The sequence below is a fragment of the Nomascus leucogenys genome, chromosome 20, assembly GCF_006542625.1.
Source record: "Nomascus leucogenys isolate Asia chromosome 20, Asia_NLE_v1, whole genome shotgun sequence".
Classification (NCBI taxonomy): domain Eukaryota; kingdom Metazoa; phylum Chordata; class Mammalia; order Primates; family Hylobatidae; genus Nomascus; species Nomascus leucogenys.
The window spans coordinates 24,617,569-24,633,499 of NC_044400.1; the positions used below are offsets into that span (position 1 = coordinate 24,617,569).

Sequence of the window (15,931 nt, forward strand, 5' to 3'; positions counted from 1 at the left end):
TGGGCTGGGCCTGGACCGGTGCGGGGAGCTGCCCCGCAGCCCGGGCAGCGTTTCCGAAGCCAAGACTGGGGTTGTCGGCCTTTGAGTTCCCTTGAACGCAATCGGAGACCAGGCGTGTCCCGCCAGACCCTTCAGACCCAGGCCAAACCCAAATCTGGGCCGCGCTTCCCCTTCGCCCCTGCATTCGTTGTGCGGTGATCGCAAGGCCCGGCCGGCTCCCCGCCCGGCGTGCGCAGGGGCGCTGGGGCGCTGTGTGCCCGGACCCACGCCCTTCCCGAGCCCGCAAACAGGAGGGCCGCCAGCGCTCGTGAGCACAGTGTACACTTTATTTCAGACTACAGGTTTCTGAACATAATAAAATCTTTGGCTTGTAGCGGCGGTTCAGTCTCGCAGTCTGTGGGGTCGTATTTCTCAACAAGTCTCCGGAAAACGAAAGGGGGGCAGAATAGACAGACCGACAGAAGGGGCCCGGGAGGTGGGGGAGAGGAGGTGGGCAGACACGAAAGGAAACACACTCACGCACACAAAGAAAAGTCCCAGAGAAACCAGGGCCAGCGATGCGGGTCGGGAGGCACCGGAGAAGCAATGACATTCAAATGAAAAAGGCAACGAAAACGAAACTGGGCTGGGGGCAGCGAGGCGGTGGGGGAGGGGATAAAATAATTATAATAATTATAATAATTATAACAATAATAATAAAGGAGATTAATAAAAATGTCCAGCAAATAGAGATCGCTACACGTATGTGTTTTCCTTACCTGAAATTAAATATATACAAGGTCGTAAGCTGTTTGGCTAGATAGAGCTTTAAGGAGTTCGCAGTTTAGTCCCTTATACTGTGAATAGAGAATAGATCTTATTTTTCGATAGCACCTGTCCAAGTCTTTCTCCCTTTTCAAAAATGCTGCGTTTCAACGTCATTGTCCATTCTGAGGCTCTCTTTCTGTCTCTCTAGCTCTTTTCCCTTCGCTCCCTCCCTCCTTTGAGCAGACGCTTTCTCCCCCAGCGAGGGGCCGGGAGGCGACGGCGGCGGTACCGGGAGCGGGCGCGGGCGCGGCGGCCTGACCGCGCGGCCCCGGCCGGTGGCGGCTACTCGCTCTCGTCTTTGTCCTGGACCGTGGTGGTGGAGTGGTTGTACAGTCCCTGGGCCATGAGGTGCAGTGCCAAGCCGTTCTTAATGCCTGTGGCTTTCTTGATCTTGGCGCGCTTGTTCTGGAACCAGATCTTGATCTGGGACTCGTTGAGACTGAGCTCCTGGGCCAGGGTCTGCCGCCGCTGCTCGGTGATGTAGCGGTTTGCCTGGAACTCCGCCTTGAGTCTCTGCAGCTGCTCGGCCGTGAACGCCGTCCGCGGCCGCTTGTCCTCCTTCTCGTTCTTCTTCTTCTTCAGCTTCCTGGTGCGCGGACCTGCAGCGGCGGAGAGGGCCGGGGTGGGGGTGGGGTGGGGACGAAGGGCAGAAGGGAGGGGGGAGAGGGCAAAGGAAGCCGTGAGAATTGCATTGCCGAGCTGGGACGCGAGCCCCGCGCTTCCGGGGCAATCTCGGAGGCCCTGCTGAACCCCTGGCTCCCTCCCGCCAGCCAATCCCTCGATCGAAGTGCCCCTCGCCAGACCACTGGGGTCTCTGGGTTCCCTTTGGGAGGGCAAAGGAGCAGTGAAGGAAAGCTGGTTGAGGTTGTAGGTGCACCCCACACCCCAATTCTCACAGGAAAGTCAGGGACAGATCGAAATCACATTTCCCGGCCAAGAAGGCAGGAATCCAAGATGAGGAGATATTTGGAGCTCATCTGGCCCAGCCCAGAGTTGGGGGTCAGGGGCCTGCTGTCCTCACAGCCCCGGAATAGATAGGACTGGGGCAGTGAGGACAGGCCCTGGGGGAGTCGCCAGCCTACAAACTAATCTTCATCTCCTCCTCAAGAATCGTACCTACAGGAGAACCTACAATAAGACCCCATCTGCTTGTAGCTATTGACCCCAGAAAACAACGGAATAGTGAGCGGGCTGGGAGAGGGCTACTCAGCTCCAAAGTATTTGGTGTCTGCCCCCCGCCACCCCACCCTCCCACACACACCTCCTCGCCTTCTTTCTCTTTGGCCTAAAGGGAGCCTTTTCTAGGGTCTCAGGGATGCAGGGACCACCCCTTCTCTGAAGGAGAAGAAAAGGCCCTGATCCATCCTCATGACCCTGGACCCTGGGTTTTCAGCCTTGCCCCTTGGATGGTGCCAATAAGAAAAGGAGGGCCTTCCACATTCCTCTAACCGGCTGCATAGGGCAGCGTCTCCCTTATCTGGGTCTTCCTCATCTCCCCTTTGAACTGCTGCAATTTCAGGATTAAAAACTCCTGAATAACAAAAACAAGCCAGATTGGCTTTCTCTGCCTACAGATGACATTTGCAAGGAGACTGCAGCCCCTTCCCCCATCCATGAGCAAAAAGAAGGAGAGGGAGGGAGACAGGGACAACCCAGAAAAAAAAACAAAACAATGTGCTTTGACCACCAGATAGGAATGGGAAGGGGCCACAGGAAACCTCCTCAGGAAGGTGAAGTTCCCCTCAAATACTAGTCTGGGAGGAGGGCCCACTGAGAAAGGAAGGAGGGAAAGCGGGAAAACCAGGAGAGGATTGAACTGTTGATGTGTGCCTCAAAAGCCTGCATCTCTGCCCACCCGCTTCCACACCCAAGTCTTCTGGCATTTACTTGCTGGGTCCTGCCTTGGATATGGTAGCTTGCTGAGCCAAGTTAAGTCCCTGTCAGGCCTGTTCATCTCTAAAACTGTCTGGAAAGAAGGATCTTTGCCGGCATCTCCAAACCTAGCTACAGAGAGGCAAGCTGGGCAGCCTATTCCTAGGGCAGGCAGGAGCCTGGGGTAACCAGCTGTCCTATGACAAAAGAGTCCAGGCCTAGCATACTGCAGCTACTCAGATCTGGGTCGAGGCTCATCCCCTCCTCCCCCAACTGCCCAAGCAGGAGAAGGAGCTGGTCCCCTACCTACCCAGGCCCATAAGAAGGAAAGTGGCCAAGAACAAAGCCAAGGCCCTCTCCAGAGCAGAACTGGGGTTTTGATTCGTAATTAGCTGAGCGGGGAGAAATAGCCCAGGAAATGCGCACAGCCCCGAAAAGGCCCCACTGCGCGTTGTGCATCCGGGACGTGTTGAAGTGTTGTTGTATGTGTGTGCAGAGGCACGGAATCTTGTAATAAAATCGTAGTCTCCCGGCCAGCCCGAGCGGTGCAGCCTGACAGCTCAATCACTCTATCCATCAGGCGAGTCAATCAAAGCAGCTTTTCGGAGGTTCAGGGAGCCCGACGTGTCAATAACGGGGCTCGAGATGGCGGGAGCTGATAGTGCGCATCGATCCGCGCCCGGCCGGCAGCTGTGGGGCGGCGAGAGACCAGCCAGAGGAAAGCGGCGCGTGGCTACGTTGTTCCCGGCCCCCTGCCGGACCGGGTGCCTGGAGTGCTGATCTTGGGCCAAACCTTCTGCTGCTCTCCCAGACACTGCGGGCCGGGGCGTCGGGCAGGCCTTGGCCTTCTCTCCCGGAGCCCAGCTCAGGTCTCCTCCTCGGGTTCACCAAATGCGAGGGGCACACCGAAAAGTGGTGGAAGGAAAGCCGAGAAAAACAGGCCTACGGATGCCAGAAATCTGCTGGATGTGCGGGTGAAAAAAGGAAAGCGCCGCGCGGGGAGGATGTGGAAGCCGTTCCGCGGAGAAGCTATGGAGGAAACTGGCTCTCATGCCCTTGGCCATGCTTCCTGGCCTGAGCCTGACCTGTTTTCTCTCCTCTCCCACTGTTTTTCAGCTCCAGAAAACCAGGGGCTGCCAGCACTCACCTTTTTGGCAACTGCCTTTCCCTGGATTCTACCCACCCGGGTCAGACTCTTTTCGCTACCTGGCCGGGGGAGAGGGACGGCTTTCAGAGGCTTTCCTCCCTGTCTTCCTGTGTGTTCCTGTATTTATCAGTGTAAACGGTCTCTCCACAGAAAATATCGAGATGGTGTTTGTGTTTGTAAGGACACACAGTGAATATATTTTTTCTGAACAAGGCCTTCTCTGGTCAAATCTGGCCTCCGGACGATCAGGCTGGTGGGATTTCAGACACACATCACTAGGCCCACCTTCCTGCCATATCTAAACACCCTGGAAAGAAAATCACTGACTATATACTTTTCCTAAGAATAATAAAGATAAGAGACAAAGAAGGCCCCAGGGATTCAGAGTTCAAAATCAAAGAATCGAGACTCAAGCCTCCTGTGCCACGAGCTGTAGCTTCTCGGGTGGTGGCCGCAGAGGCCAGGATCGCATAGCTGGGTGAACATTCGGTTGTGGCTGGAACTGGGGTGAGGAAGCAGGCGTGAGAGACTGGAGTACCCGAGGCCGGGTTTGCTCTCCCTAGCGCCGCAGCTTGGCGTTCTGGGGCGGTCCGCGGGGCCAGAAGGCATGGCGCAGCCCGGAGTTGGGTACTCACCGGAGGATGGACGATCCGAATAACGTGTGCAGTACACCCAGGCGGGCCATACGAGAGGCTGCTGCGAGTCAGTTTTGACCACGGGCCCGCCGTTGGCTGAGCCCATAAGTAGGATAGCCGGGTTGCCGTGCTCCGGGTATTTGGTGCCCTGCGCTCCGGGGCTCCCCGCGCCGCCTCCACTGCCGCCGCCACCGCTGTCCGAGGGCTTGGCTGCTGCGGCCGCCGCCGCCGCTGCCACTGCCGCCGCGGCCGCTGCCGCCGCCGCCGCCGCCGCTGCAGCCGGGTTCCCAGCTTTAGACGCGCCCGCGCCGGCAGCGGCTGGCTGGGAGCCGTCGGGTGGGCCACAGTTCGCGTCCGGGGCGCACAGGAGCGAGGCAGCGCCTGGCGCCCGGGTGCCCAACGGGTGGACAGGGTCTCTACCTGCGGCAGTCTGGCCTCTGTCACGCTCGACCCGGCCTCCTCCTCCTGCGCCTCCTCTGGCCGCCGCAGCCACCAGAAGCTGTGGTGGCGGCTGCTCCTTTTTGCAGCCGAAGTCCGGCCTCAGGATGTTGTCGATGAAAAAGTTGGTGGTGCGGTGCAGCTGGGCCGCTGGCTGCGGCTGGTGAGCAGGCGCCGCGAGATGCTGAGGCGGCGGGGGCGGGGGGTGTGGGGGGAGGTGCGGGTGGTGGGCCAGGGGCGGCAGGCAAGGCGCCGCCGGCGGCGAGGGGGGCGCAGGCTGCGGGGACACCGGCACGCTGTCTCCATCGCTGCCGCTGCTGCCGCTGGCGCCCGGACTGAGGCTCAGGCTGAGGCCGCCCGGAGTCGCCGCCGCCGCCGCCGCGCCGAGGCCCGAGTCGCGCTGACTTTTAGGTTCCGGCTGCTGTTCTTCCATGCTCGGCCGCCCCGCCGCCCCGGCCGCCGCGCCGGCCCCCGCCCCCACCGCCTCGCTCCCCACCCCACTTTGCCAGCGGCCCGTGGGGGTGCGCGGAGGAAGGAGGCAGGCGAAGCCCCAGCGAAGGCACGGGGCGGGTGCAGGAAAAAAGCTCAGGCGTCTGGCCTGGATCGCTCGCTCTTATCTAGCAGATAGATCTCGCTGTCTCTCCCTCTCTAATTTGTAGACATCCAGATATGGAGACACTTGGCTATTTCTTTTTTCTTTCTGCAACCAGATTCAATGATTTGATTTAAATGGGGAGTAAGCCACGGCCAAAAAAGTGAAGGAAAAAAAGAAAAAGAAAAGGAAAAAGAAAGCAAGAAAAAGAGAAAAAAGCTCCAATAATTTTTTTCTTAAAGGGAAAAAATAATATTTAAAGTCTAGCCATCTTCCTAGGCAGTAGTGAAGGGTTTGACTTCCCCGAGTGTCACGCTCAGCTGTGCCCAGAGCGTGAGGCTGGCAGCGCCTTTAATCGCCTTTGCTTTTTTTGCAGGGAGAGCGCGTCTCCGCCAGCGCCGGGCTGGGTTTTTTTTTTTTTTTTTTTTTTTTTTTTTTTTTTTTTTTTTTTTTTCAAATCTCTGACAGCTCGGATCTTTGCACAAACTCTCTCGCTTAAAAAAAAAATCACCCAGGCACACTTTTTGCCTTCAAACCGGAAGCACGTGAGTCAGGGCCGCACGTGTGCGGAGCCAATGGCGAGCCGGGACTCGCGCTGACACTCGGGCCTCGGCCCAATGGGCGCGCGCGGGACTTTGCGGATAAATAATCCGGGGGCGTCAGCCGCGGGCGGAGAGGGGGCGCCGCGGCGCTGGCCCTGTGCGTCGGGTCCGCCCTCCCCCACCCGCGCCCGCGCCCGCACCCGCACCCGCGTCCCTCCCCCTCCTTCAGGCCGGGACCGAGGAGGGGGCAGAAGAAACCCGGGAGGGGTGGATTTTGGGATGTAGGCAAATGGAGAAGCAACTCCACAAACAACTTGTTGGAGAAATGCAGGATTATGGGTCTGTGAGCTCCGGGAGCAGGGGCAGTAGGCAGGAGCCTGGCTGTTTTGTACCCCCACGCCTAAGAAACTCAGCTTTTTATTTTCTCCTCTGTCTCTGGTTGCTGTTACTGAAGGATGAGTGGTTGTTGTCACTGCCGGTTTGTGTGTTTGTGGGTCGTGTGGGTTTGGGTGTGTGTAGTGGAGGGAGGGGGAGTGAGACAAGGAGGTCGGTGATGTGAAATAGACCTACAGTTGGTTACTTTCAGAGGCGCAATTTATTTTTCACAAATAGCAAAATCTGAAAGGCCCGCTGCGCCTAGCTAGCGTCGCACGTTTACGTTTGTACGTCTCCTGCCGGCCCGCGCATTGCTTTCCCTTTGTGGGGAATCCGCACCCATGCCCTTCCCGGTCCAGACTTTCGACAACACCCTGGAGCTGCCCTGGCGCCATAGAGCCAAGCCCAGAGAGCTCGGAATAGCCCCAGAGCCAGCCTCCTGGACCTTCCCTGGCAGTGGGAGTCCGGGCAACGCAGATTAATCTCAGGAGGGCCCCCGGGCCGGCGAGTCAGAACGCGGATGTGCGCTAGGCCCTAGCTTTTAGAGTTCAGGGTAACCTCTGTGTTAGATTTCCCTGCAAAGTAAAATCAAATAAATAAAAGCGCTGCACCCCAAGTATTTGCCCTGGCCAGCTGAAGTTGTGAACAGGGAGTTTCCCTCAATTGCGGGGTAACTGAATTTCCTGGGATTGCTCCCAATTCCCTGGGTGCCTCCGGCTCCAGCCCTGTGCATTCTTCCCTAGTTTGAGGGGAATGCGGTTCCTCCAGCTGCTATCATTCTCCCGTCTGCCGGGCTCTTTTTCGCTATTTCCTGGTCGAGGCACCCCCCAAATTTTCTCATAGCTGGGAATGTGAGGGACGGGGGTGACGTGTGGACTGAAGCTCTAGGCACCTGCGGGACTTGTCTCCGGAGTCGTTTTGGAGGACCAGTATCCGACTATGCTGAAGCCTGCGGTGGCCGAGAAAGGCGTCAGCAAACGAGGCCTTCGGGGTGTTATCTTAGAGCTCCAGCGGACCTCCTCGCCCTGAACGCCCTCCCCAACTGGGACAGTAGAGAAAGGATCTCTTTGGAAATACTGTCTATTTGTGACTTGCGAAAGAATCCCCCTACCTCCAGTTTTCCAGAAAAGTCACAGGGGGTTAGGCTAGGAGGAACATGCAACTAAACTCACAACAAGCAGAACCACCACCGCAGTAGCTGAAGTTTCTCAAAAGGGCTGGTGGAGAGCAGGAATTTGTATTGGTCACCGCATCTTGGGAGCAGGCGAGGGTCCCCCGATTTCCGGGGATGAGTTCCCGGCTAGGGGACTTGCAGCTTGCGCTGCAGCCTAGAGGAGAAAACCTCTCTCCCTAACGCTGCGCTGCAGTCTTCTCTACCTTCCCAAGCCGCCTCCAACCCCACCTTGGAGTCTCCCGAGTCCTCTTCAGTCGCACACCCAAGGGCTCCCCGAAATCTCCAGGCGCCCCCACCCCTTCTCCCCGAAATGGGGGTGGGATTTTATTTATATTTAAGTTCGCAAAATTGAAATCTTTATCCCGCAAGCAAGCGTGGGTACTTAATTAAATTCTAATTAGGACACTATCAATATCCTATTTAGCTGCGTAGCTTTTGTGCGCCGCGGTCCCTTTCAGCGCGGTAAATAGGGTCTCGACGCCTTATCTCGCCTGCAGGAGACGCCTCGAGAAGGGCTGCGGAAGATAATTTATAGGTTTTAATTACTCTTCATTCCGCCTGATCAGCTTGGCGTTCATCACAGGCCTGTGAATAAAACCCTGGTCAAAAGCTCTGTCACATCGCGCTGGCAAGACGCTTAATCAAAGTGAGCGGCCCCGCGCGCCGCGCGGCCCGGCTCCTCCACGTAATTTCCAGCCAGCTGATAAAGCCAGCTGAATAATGCGGCGGCCCTTTGGAGACACCATTTACAGAAATGACTTTATTGACGGCTTAACGTCGGTAATTCATTTTACCTTTCATGTAGTGGAGCCCGGATTTGTTACAGTAATGGGATGATAAATGCACCCGCGGCCCACGAGCTCGAGCTGGATTAGGCGGCACTCTGCACGCTGGCTCGTCCCCCCACCTCCCCCAGGCCCGGCCTGGGCCGGACGCTCGGTACCCCGCGCCGCTCTGCGTTCCATGACCTCCACCCAGACCCTACGCCCTCCTCTCCCTCCTGCAAATGAACATGCTATTGGGAACTTTGTGTGAGCGCATTGGCGTCTTGGCAAGCATGAGAGTGAAGTGTGTGAGGGCTGAGTGGACACATGTTGGCCGAGACGGATGGGTGAGGGGTTCAGAGGACTCTGAGTGAGCCCAGGATTGGGCGTGTGAGTGAGGAACTACGGGCAGGGTGAGTTGTGTGTACAAGTATGTGGGTAAAGGGTTAGGGTGTGTGTGAAGGATTGTATATGCACGAGTGTGTATATTTGTGTGGCAGTCCTTTTGGGGGTACTCGTTTCTGCCTTTGGGAGCTAAGGAATTACTTTCAACTTGATAGATGCCCAGGCCGGGGTGGCAGAGAGGTGGGCCTGCAGGTAGCAGGTGGGGAAGCCTGACTCAAATGGAATGGAGCCCCTTTCTCCAAATGCCATCTGCTCTTGCGCCGAAAGTATGGAAGTGTGGGGGTACCCATTGCGTATTTCTATGGCCTTGTAGTTCTGAGCTATGCAGTCACCTGGGCTAGAGGCCCACAGAAGGCTATGGACTGGGCTGCGTCTCTGCAATAAGTTGATTGTCCCCAAGTACCCTTTTCTTGGGGATAGCCCAGATAAAAGTGGAGAACGACAAGAAAGATAAAGATTCTGTTTTGTCTCAAATGCCAAAGTTGGGGGAGGGGTGCTACTTTTTTTCACTTGAAGGAAGGAGGTCCCAACGAGGCCTTCAGTGATGGGGAGTTGGGTAAATAGGACAGAGAGAGACCCCAACCATCCTTCCCTTCTCCAGTCCTTGGACTTCCTGCATTTTCTGAGGATAGTCAGGGGCTCCCACTGAGCAAAAGGCACCTGGCCAAACAGAGGAGAATGATGCATACATGTTTGGGGAGCCGCTAGCTAGGGGAGTTTGGGGATCATATAGTCGGAAGACTGGCATGTGTTTATTAGAGTGAAGGCTGAGAAATTTTACCTTTCTTTCTCCCCTTTTCTAATTTTGGGAAAAACGCTCAGCGGTCTTGAAGAGTGGCCCGTGGCTGTGGGGACCAGGGTGTATATTTGTGTTTATTTGCTTGGTATGTGAGAGCCACCCAGAGAGAAAATTAGTCTATAAAAGTATTGTGTGTGTGTGTGTGTGTGTGTGTGTGTTTAGTTGTGTGTGGGAGGAGGCCCCTGTATGTATGTGAACGTTACTGTGTACACCCAAGTCAGCCCCACTAGTCAGGCATGAAGAAATGTATTTGCTGAGGGTTTTGGTGTATGCTGTTCAGAAAAGAGGACCAGCCTGTGTGTCCATAGAATTTTGGATTTTGTTTAGGCAAAGACAAATGCCAGGGTCCTGCATGTTTCCACCTCTCTTTTGAGGATGAGGACCAGAAGGAGAATTAAGAAAGAAATTCTTGCAGCCTGGCGAGGGGTGTGCGCCATGGGCTGGGAGTAGGAGCGTGTTGCATGCACAGGGTGGTAATCGCATTTCGAGTGTAGATCAGATGGCGGTGGGGCCTCGTGGTGCGGGACATGAATGAGTTGTCGCAACACAATAGCGTGCAGCCTTCCTACGGGGACTGGATGACCAGCGGTTTTGTTGGGAGTGAATGCAAGGAGATTTCTGCTACAAGTGCCGCGTTATTATGAGCTAGAAGGTCAGACTATACATCGCAGGTCCCCAAAGCCTATAGACATTGGGAAATGTGGGGCCTCGAGTCACGTCATTGTACCTGACAGTCTTTTTCAATAGACTAATTCAATTAGCGCTTGGGGTTTCGGTCTTCATTTGGAGCCCATAATAATGTGGGGGTGGGTGGGTGCTGGGGATTCGTTGGGTATTGGTTAGGGATCCTAAGCAATTCTGTCCAAAGTGGAGTGGGACTAAGGGAGGCAGCAAAGGAAAAAAACCAGTGGGTGGGGGGTGCATGGGAGGCAAACCGTGGAAAATAAAATGCTCTGCTGACAAAATAAAATGCTCCGTTGACTCCTGAAATTGGGGCAGCAGCTTTGTTTGTAGAGGACCCAGAGCATTCCTTGAAGGGGATGAGGGACAGGGAGGATTTCTTTTTTTCTGTATATATGAAATAAGACTAAAAATGTCTAGGTATCTAGAAAGCCCGAAAAAAGCCCACTGTTGGAGGTTGTCACCTTCGTGGATTTCAGTATTTGGATTTATGTCCCCACCATCCGATCTTTCCCCAGAGTTTTCTCCCTCTTATCTGAGGCAGTTCACAGCATGGACTGTTTTGTTCTAGAAATAGTGCCTGTCTCTCTCTCTCTCTCTCTCAAGCTCAGACAAACCGAGACCTTTCTCCTCTTGACTCCCCGCGGGAAACGGTGGAAAGATATCGATGATTTCTGTAAATTGCACCCAGTGGCCAGGATTCGGAAAGCGCTTCTGGGGCCCTGGTTTCCTCTCTGAGCCCCGCCGGCTGTTCACAGGCCCGCGCCGGGCGCAGAGGGCGCCAGGGTGCAAACACCCGAACTGTCGCTGCTCCCGGGTTTGCAGGCGGCCTTCGGGCTGCGCGGGGATATCCGGGAGCCGGACGCAGGGCCCCTTGGCTCAGATTACGGGAAGAGGAGCCTTCACTGTCCCCTTCGGAATTTCAAACCTCGCTGGGACTGTATCACACAGCCAGACAGGCCTCTGGAGCTGAGAATTTTAGACTTCGCTGCTCCGGGAAGCAAGAGGACTGCATACAATTCCCTATTTATTTTTCTTCACTTTAATCTGACATCCCGCTTTTTATGCTTACACTGAATCCTACCCAAACCCCAGAACCCAGACCCGAATTTGGGTTTAACCCCTTTCTCTTTCTCCGAAAAAAAAGAAAAATTCCGGAGTTAATTCAATGTCCACGCCTGAATTTTCTTCGATATTTTATTTTGCTTTTCTCCCTGTATGGCTCCCTCCCACTCCCCAAAAGATTCCCCGAGGTCGGTGTTCTCAGGCTTAGGGCACCCTCTCCCACACCTGGTCCCCACCTGTCCGAGTGGCCGCTCCCGCCTGGATCCGGCTTGGCGCGGTTCGGGGTCCACACCGACTGGCCTTGGGCGTGTGAGAGTGTGGGAGCGATTGAGGAGGGGCCAGCGCGGCTTCCGGGTTCTGCTACCCCCACCCCTCCGCTCAGTCCATGGTCTCCAGGAGGTCTGAACACGACTTCAAAGTTGGGAACGAAAAACGCCAGATAAGAAGAAAAAACACAACATCCAAGTCCTTTGTGCAGGAACGCCCCCGTGACTCCAAAACGGTTCTTTTTGCTTGTCCCAGAATTAACTGTCTTCCTTCTTTTCCCTTTGACTCCTGTAGGGTTGTGGGTGGTTGTCCCGGGGCTCTTTTCCCACTGACCCTGGAAAAGGAGACAAAAGTTCGCGCACCCGGCTCTCGGCGCCTAGGTTTTCTGCCTCTGTCGGCCCCGGAGCCCGATCCAGGCCGCGCCTCTCTGTGCCCATGGGGCGTGCATCTTTGGGACGCTCTTCCCGGGGAGGTGCAAGGAAAGCTCCGGGTTCCAGCAGAGGTCGGCGCTGCAGGGCCCAGGCGGGAAGATGTGGAAGGAAAAAGTTTAGTACAGAAGGTGGGGCAGTAAGGGAACGGAAAGTCTCACGAGGCTGGGAGCGGGGGAGAGGGGCGAGAACCCGTCTGTCTCCCCCACCCCGCCCCACCTTCTTCCTCGCATTGAATCGGATGCGGGGAGCGGGAGGGGGTCACTGCAATGTCAAGGCCTTCTCGGGCCATCTTCCCTGTTCCCCTGCTCCAGCAGAAAGCTGGGAGGGGGACGAGTGTGTAGCCCCGCGCGTGCGTGTTTGTTCGTGACTCTGAGAGGCTCTGGGTGGGTGCATGTGTGAGTCTAAGTGTGTGCCCGAGTGTGCACGCAAGAATTGCGTGCGTTTTGTCTCTCTAATCCTCGTGTGGTTGCGCTGTGCTGTGTCGGTGTGAAAGTGTGTGTGCGTGTCCACGTGCATAGTCTCCATGTGTGCTTGCCAGTGAGTGAATTTGTGTGAGAGCTGGGGAGTGACCGAGGTTTTGGAAGTGAAATATGTGAAGTTGGAACGACCCTAGGCTCTGACCCCAAACCTCACCTTTTACCCTATCCATCCCTACAAACCATCCCCTCCACCCCCGCCAATGAACTATGCCAGGGAAGAGGAGACAGTTGTTTAAACCCGGATTAAAATAGCAACTGGTTTTTTGTTTCCCACCAAGACCCACCTCAGCAGCTCTAAGCCCTGATTGAGGGGAGGGTGGGCCACACGTGCCAAGGTCAAGATCAAAGGGACTTTAGGGAGCGCAGAGACCAAAAGCCCGCTCCACAAATGAGGCAACTGAGACCCGAAGAGAGCAAGGGACTAGGTAGGGGTCCCACAGAGGCCGCCACTGGTCTCAGAGCTCGCCAAATCCCGCTCGGAAGCCGCGGGCGTCCCAATTTTGTTCTGCAGCCTAAGTCCCAGATGAGAGCGCGGGGGATGATGGTCTCCTACTCCAGGCTTCCAACTCCACTCCATTCACCTCCAGGAAGGGTTCACCCCCTTCCCGGTGGGTGTCGGAGGTGGGAGGAAGGAGGGGAGGTGATCTCTTGGGGCTGGGAATGTAGTGGGGGTGGGGGCGAGAGGGAAGCACAATCCCTCCCCTTGTCGGATCCCACTTAGGGCTCCTAAGATTCCTACCTCTCCCCCACCCACCATGGGGTTAGCAGCATCCTCTTCTGCCCCGCTACAACTGTCCAAGCGTGACTGGTAGTTAGGGGTAGGGGGCTCGGTAAAGGGAAGGCTGGGCTCACTTCCTGCGGGGGGACTGGGGGTAGGGATGGGGTAGGGGTGGAATACCGGCCACAAAGCCATTCCAGGCACGTCCCTCCCCTCCCGCGCCAATGACTCCCGCCCCAAAATTGTTATGCAAAGGAGTCAAGTATGTGATCTTCTGGCGATCAAAGCAGCAAAGCCAAATATTAGAGGAGCAGTCAATAATGGATGGGCAGATTAAGAAACCCATCTCGCGGACAATTATCGCCGCAATTGAAAAAGCTCACTTTTACCCTTATTCTCCACTCCACCTCCATCTATACAAGAAAAAAAAATAGGCGGAAGGATGGGGGCTGGGGCTGGCAGCCGAGGAGGCTGTAGGGACGCGCGTGGAAGAGCCGGTGCGTGGGAGGGTTTGCGGGGGGGACATCGCGCCCCCTAGGGGTGACCCGGGTGGGTCCAGTGTGCTCTCCGCGGAGCCGGCGGAGCCTTGTCCTCTGCATCCGGCGCGCAGCGGCCCCTTAAACAGTGGAACCGTGAGGCCGCTCTGAACCTAAGGGCTGAAATCTGGGTTTCTTGGGTTTTATTTTAGACCATTCGGCACCAAGCCCGAGCTCCCCCGCCGCACCGCTTCCCGTCCCCTTTCTTTCCATTGAGCGACCCTAAGCAGGCGGTGGGGCAGGGAGCAGAGTCTGAGCTCGCGGGTGGGTGACGGCCGGCTTCCCTGTGGGGAACGCGCCACCTGTCGGCACCAGTGAGAACTGCGTCTGCGTGGCGTCGTCGGGGTGTAAGAGGTTGCGGGGAGATTTGTGTTTGAAGCCCCGCGCTTGCAGTGGGGACGTCCGGCCTCTTTCCTGGCAATTGACGCCTGAGGCGGGAGAGGCAACGGAATTCCCATAAAGGGATCCTTCTCGGGATCTCCTCACCTCAAGATAGCTGAAGCTGGAGGAAAAGCCCCTCCGGGGGGCGGGGGGTGCGGGTTTGCCCTGCGATTCCGAAAGCAGAAAATACCCGAGCCACACAGGAACGGGCGCCGCGTTGGTAGTCAGGGCTGCATTACTACTCCCTCTACCTGCCTCCCGCTGTGTGACCCTGGGCGGAACCCCGCTGCTCTCTGGGCCTCAGTGTTCTTATTCGTAAGCTGAGGGCGTTGGATTAGACTGGTCCTCTCCCAACTCTGACCTTGAAACTGATACTGAATCTGAGCAGTGTCTGTAGACACCTGTGCCTTGCCTTCTATTTCTAGCCTTGAATAAATCCTGGACTTTTATGTGCCATTTATATCCTAATCTCATATATATTTAATGTATAACTGCTGCAATTATTGTTTTCTCAATTGTCTAGGATTTCATTTGGATGTGGTTAGGATGGTCCGAATTATCCTGATAAGTGCCCATTAACTTAAATCTTTTTAAAAAATCAAAACAGTAAAACTTCATTCACTTTGCAGTGTGGACACTGCTGGAGAGCACCCACGTCGTCCAGTGAGGACACAAGGGGGGGCTTAGAGACATGTGGGAGGCTTAGACGAGAAGACAGGACCTGGGCAGCGGTCAGTGTTAGAGAGAGGACCCGTAAGAAGGGCCGAGGTGGGGGTGGGGACGTGGCTCCTAACCCAGATCTCCCTGCCAGGAAGTGTCCGACGAGCATCGACGGCAGGCGTCGAGACCGGTGCAGTGTAGCTCAGACCTCAAGCCACCCTTGACCTTTCCATGAAATTAATAAAACTCGAAAGCCGGGGAAAGGGGACAGTATTTTGATCCGGAGATCGCTTATAACCTCTGCTTGGAGTTCCGAGTTTGTGCCGCTCAAGGGAGGCTACAGTCCAGTAAGGTCTGAGCTCCAAGCGTGGGGTGGCAGGGCCCAAGCTTGGCGCGCCCCTCGGGGAGCCCCAGAACGGTCCGCGCCAGACATAGCCGGCTGTCCTGGTCCTCAGCTTCAGGCTGGCGGCGCAAGGCCAGAGCGGCTGTCTTCTAGGCACCTGGGTGGAGGTCTCACATAGCGTTCCCTGAGAAGCGAAACTGCCCTTGGGGCCTGCAGCGGGCCTGCCACATCGAACCGGAGACCCTCTGCTTTCGGGATAAATGGGACGTTTCTGCTCTGTCCTTCTTGTAGTCCCGGAATCGTTCTGGGGCCGCGTGCTGCCTGGAGGCGGTGAGTTTCAGGGTCTTGAGAAGCCGCGCACACACGGGATTCTGGGCGAGGGTGTCGTTCCTATTAAGAGATGGGAAAATCGAGGGACTGGAGGTCCGGTCATTGTCGCGTGAGCAGCCTCCTGAACACCAAGCGAGACCTGAGGGTTCCGCTGGGGCCTCGCCCTGACACCCGGGCCCTCCGTGTGGTCGAGAGTTTGCGCCCGCTCCCGCTAAGGCAGCGAGGTCCCACTTGCGGCCGGCTGGGGTATGGTAGCACCGGTTGTCTACGCCCCACTTGTGACACCGACACCTTCCAACTCCTCAGACCAACCCCGTGGAATTCTGGACTTTGTGAGGGCCACCAGGGTCCTGGCCCTGGGGTCAGCTGCCATCTGACTAAACCAGGACGGCGGAGCTCCAGGCCTTGCTCTAGCACTGCCGGTGCGTCGGGGCCCGCGGAGAGCCCAGGGCGGGAGCTGCGGGCTGAGCCGGGTGGCCGCGTGGACACA

At 56.4% G+C, this 15,931-nt stretch overlaps 1 protein-coding gene across 1 annotated transcript; it reads right to left on the minus strand.

The window, feature by feature from the left end:
- Nucleotides 1-305: 305 nt before the first annotated feature.
- Nucleotides 306-5,819, minus strand: EN1 (engrailed homeobox 1). The gene is made up of 2 exons (XM_012497808.2): nt 4,462-5,819; nt 306-1,406 (listed from the first exon to the last, which is right to left on the minus strand). The coding sequence occupies exons 1-2, from the start codon at nt 5,330-5,332 to the stop codon at nt 1,090-1,092; spliced, it is 1,188 nt and encodes a 395-aa protein (XP_012353262.2). The 5' UTR covers nt 5,333-5,819; the 3' UTR covers nt 306-1,089.
- Nucleotides 5,820-15,931: the final 10,112 nt, after the last annotated feature.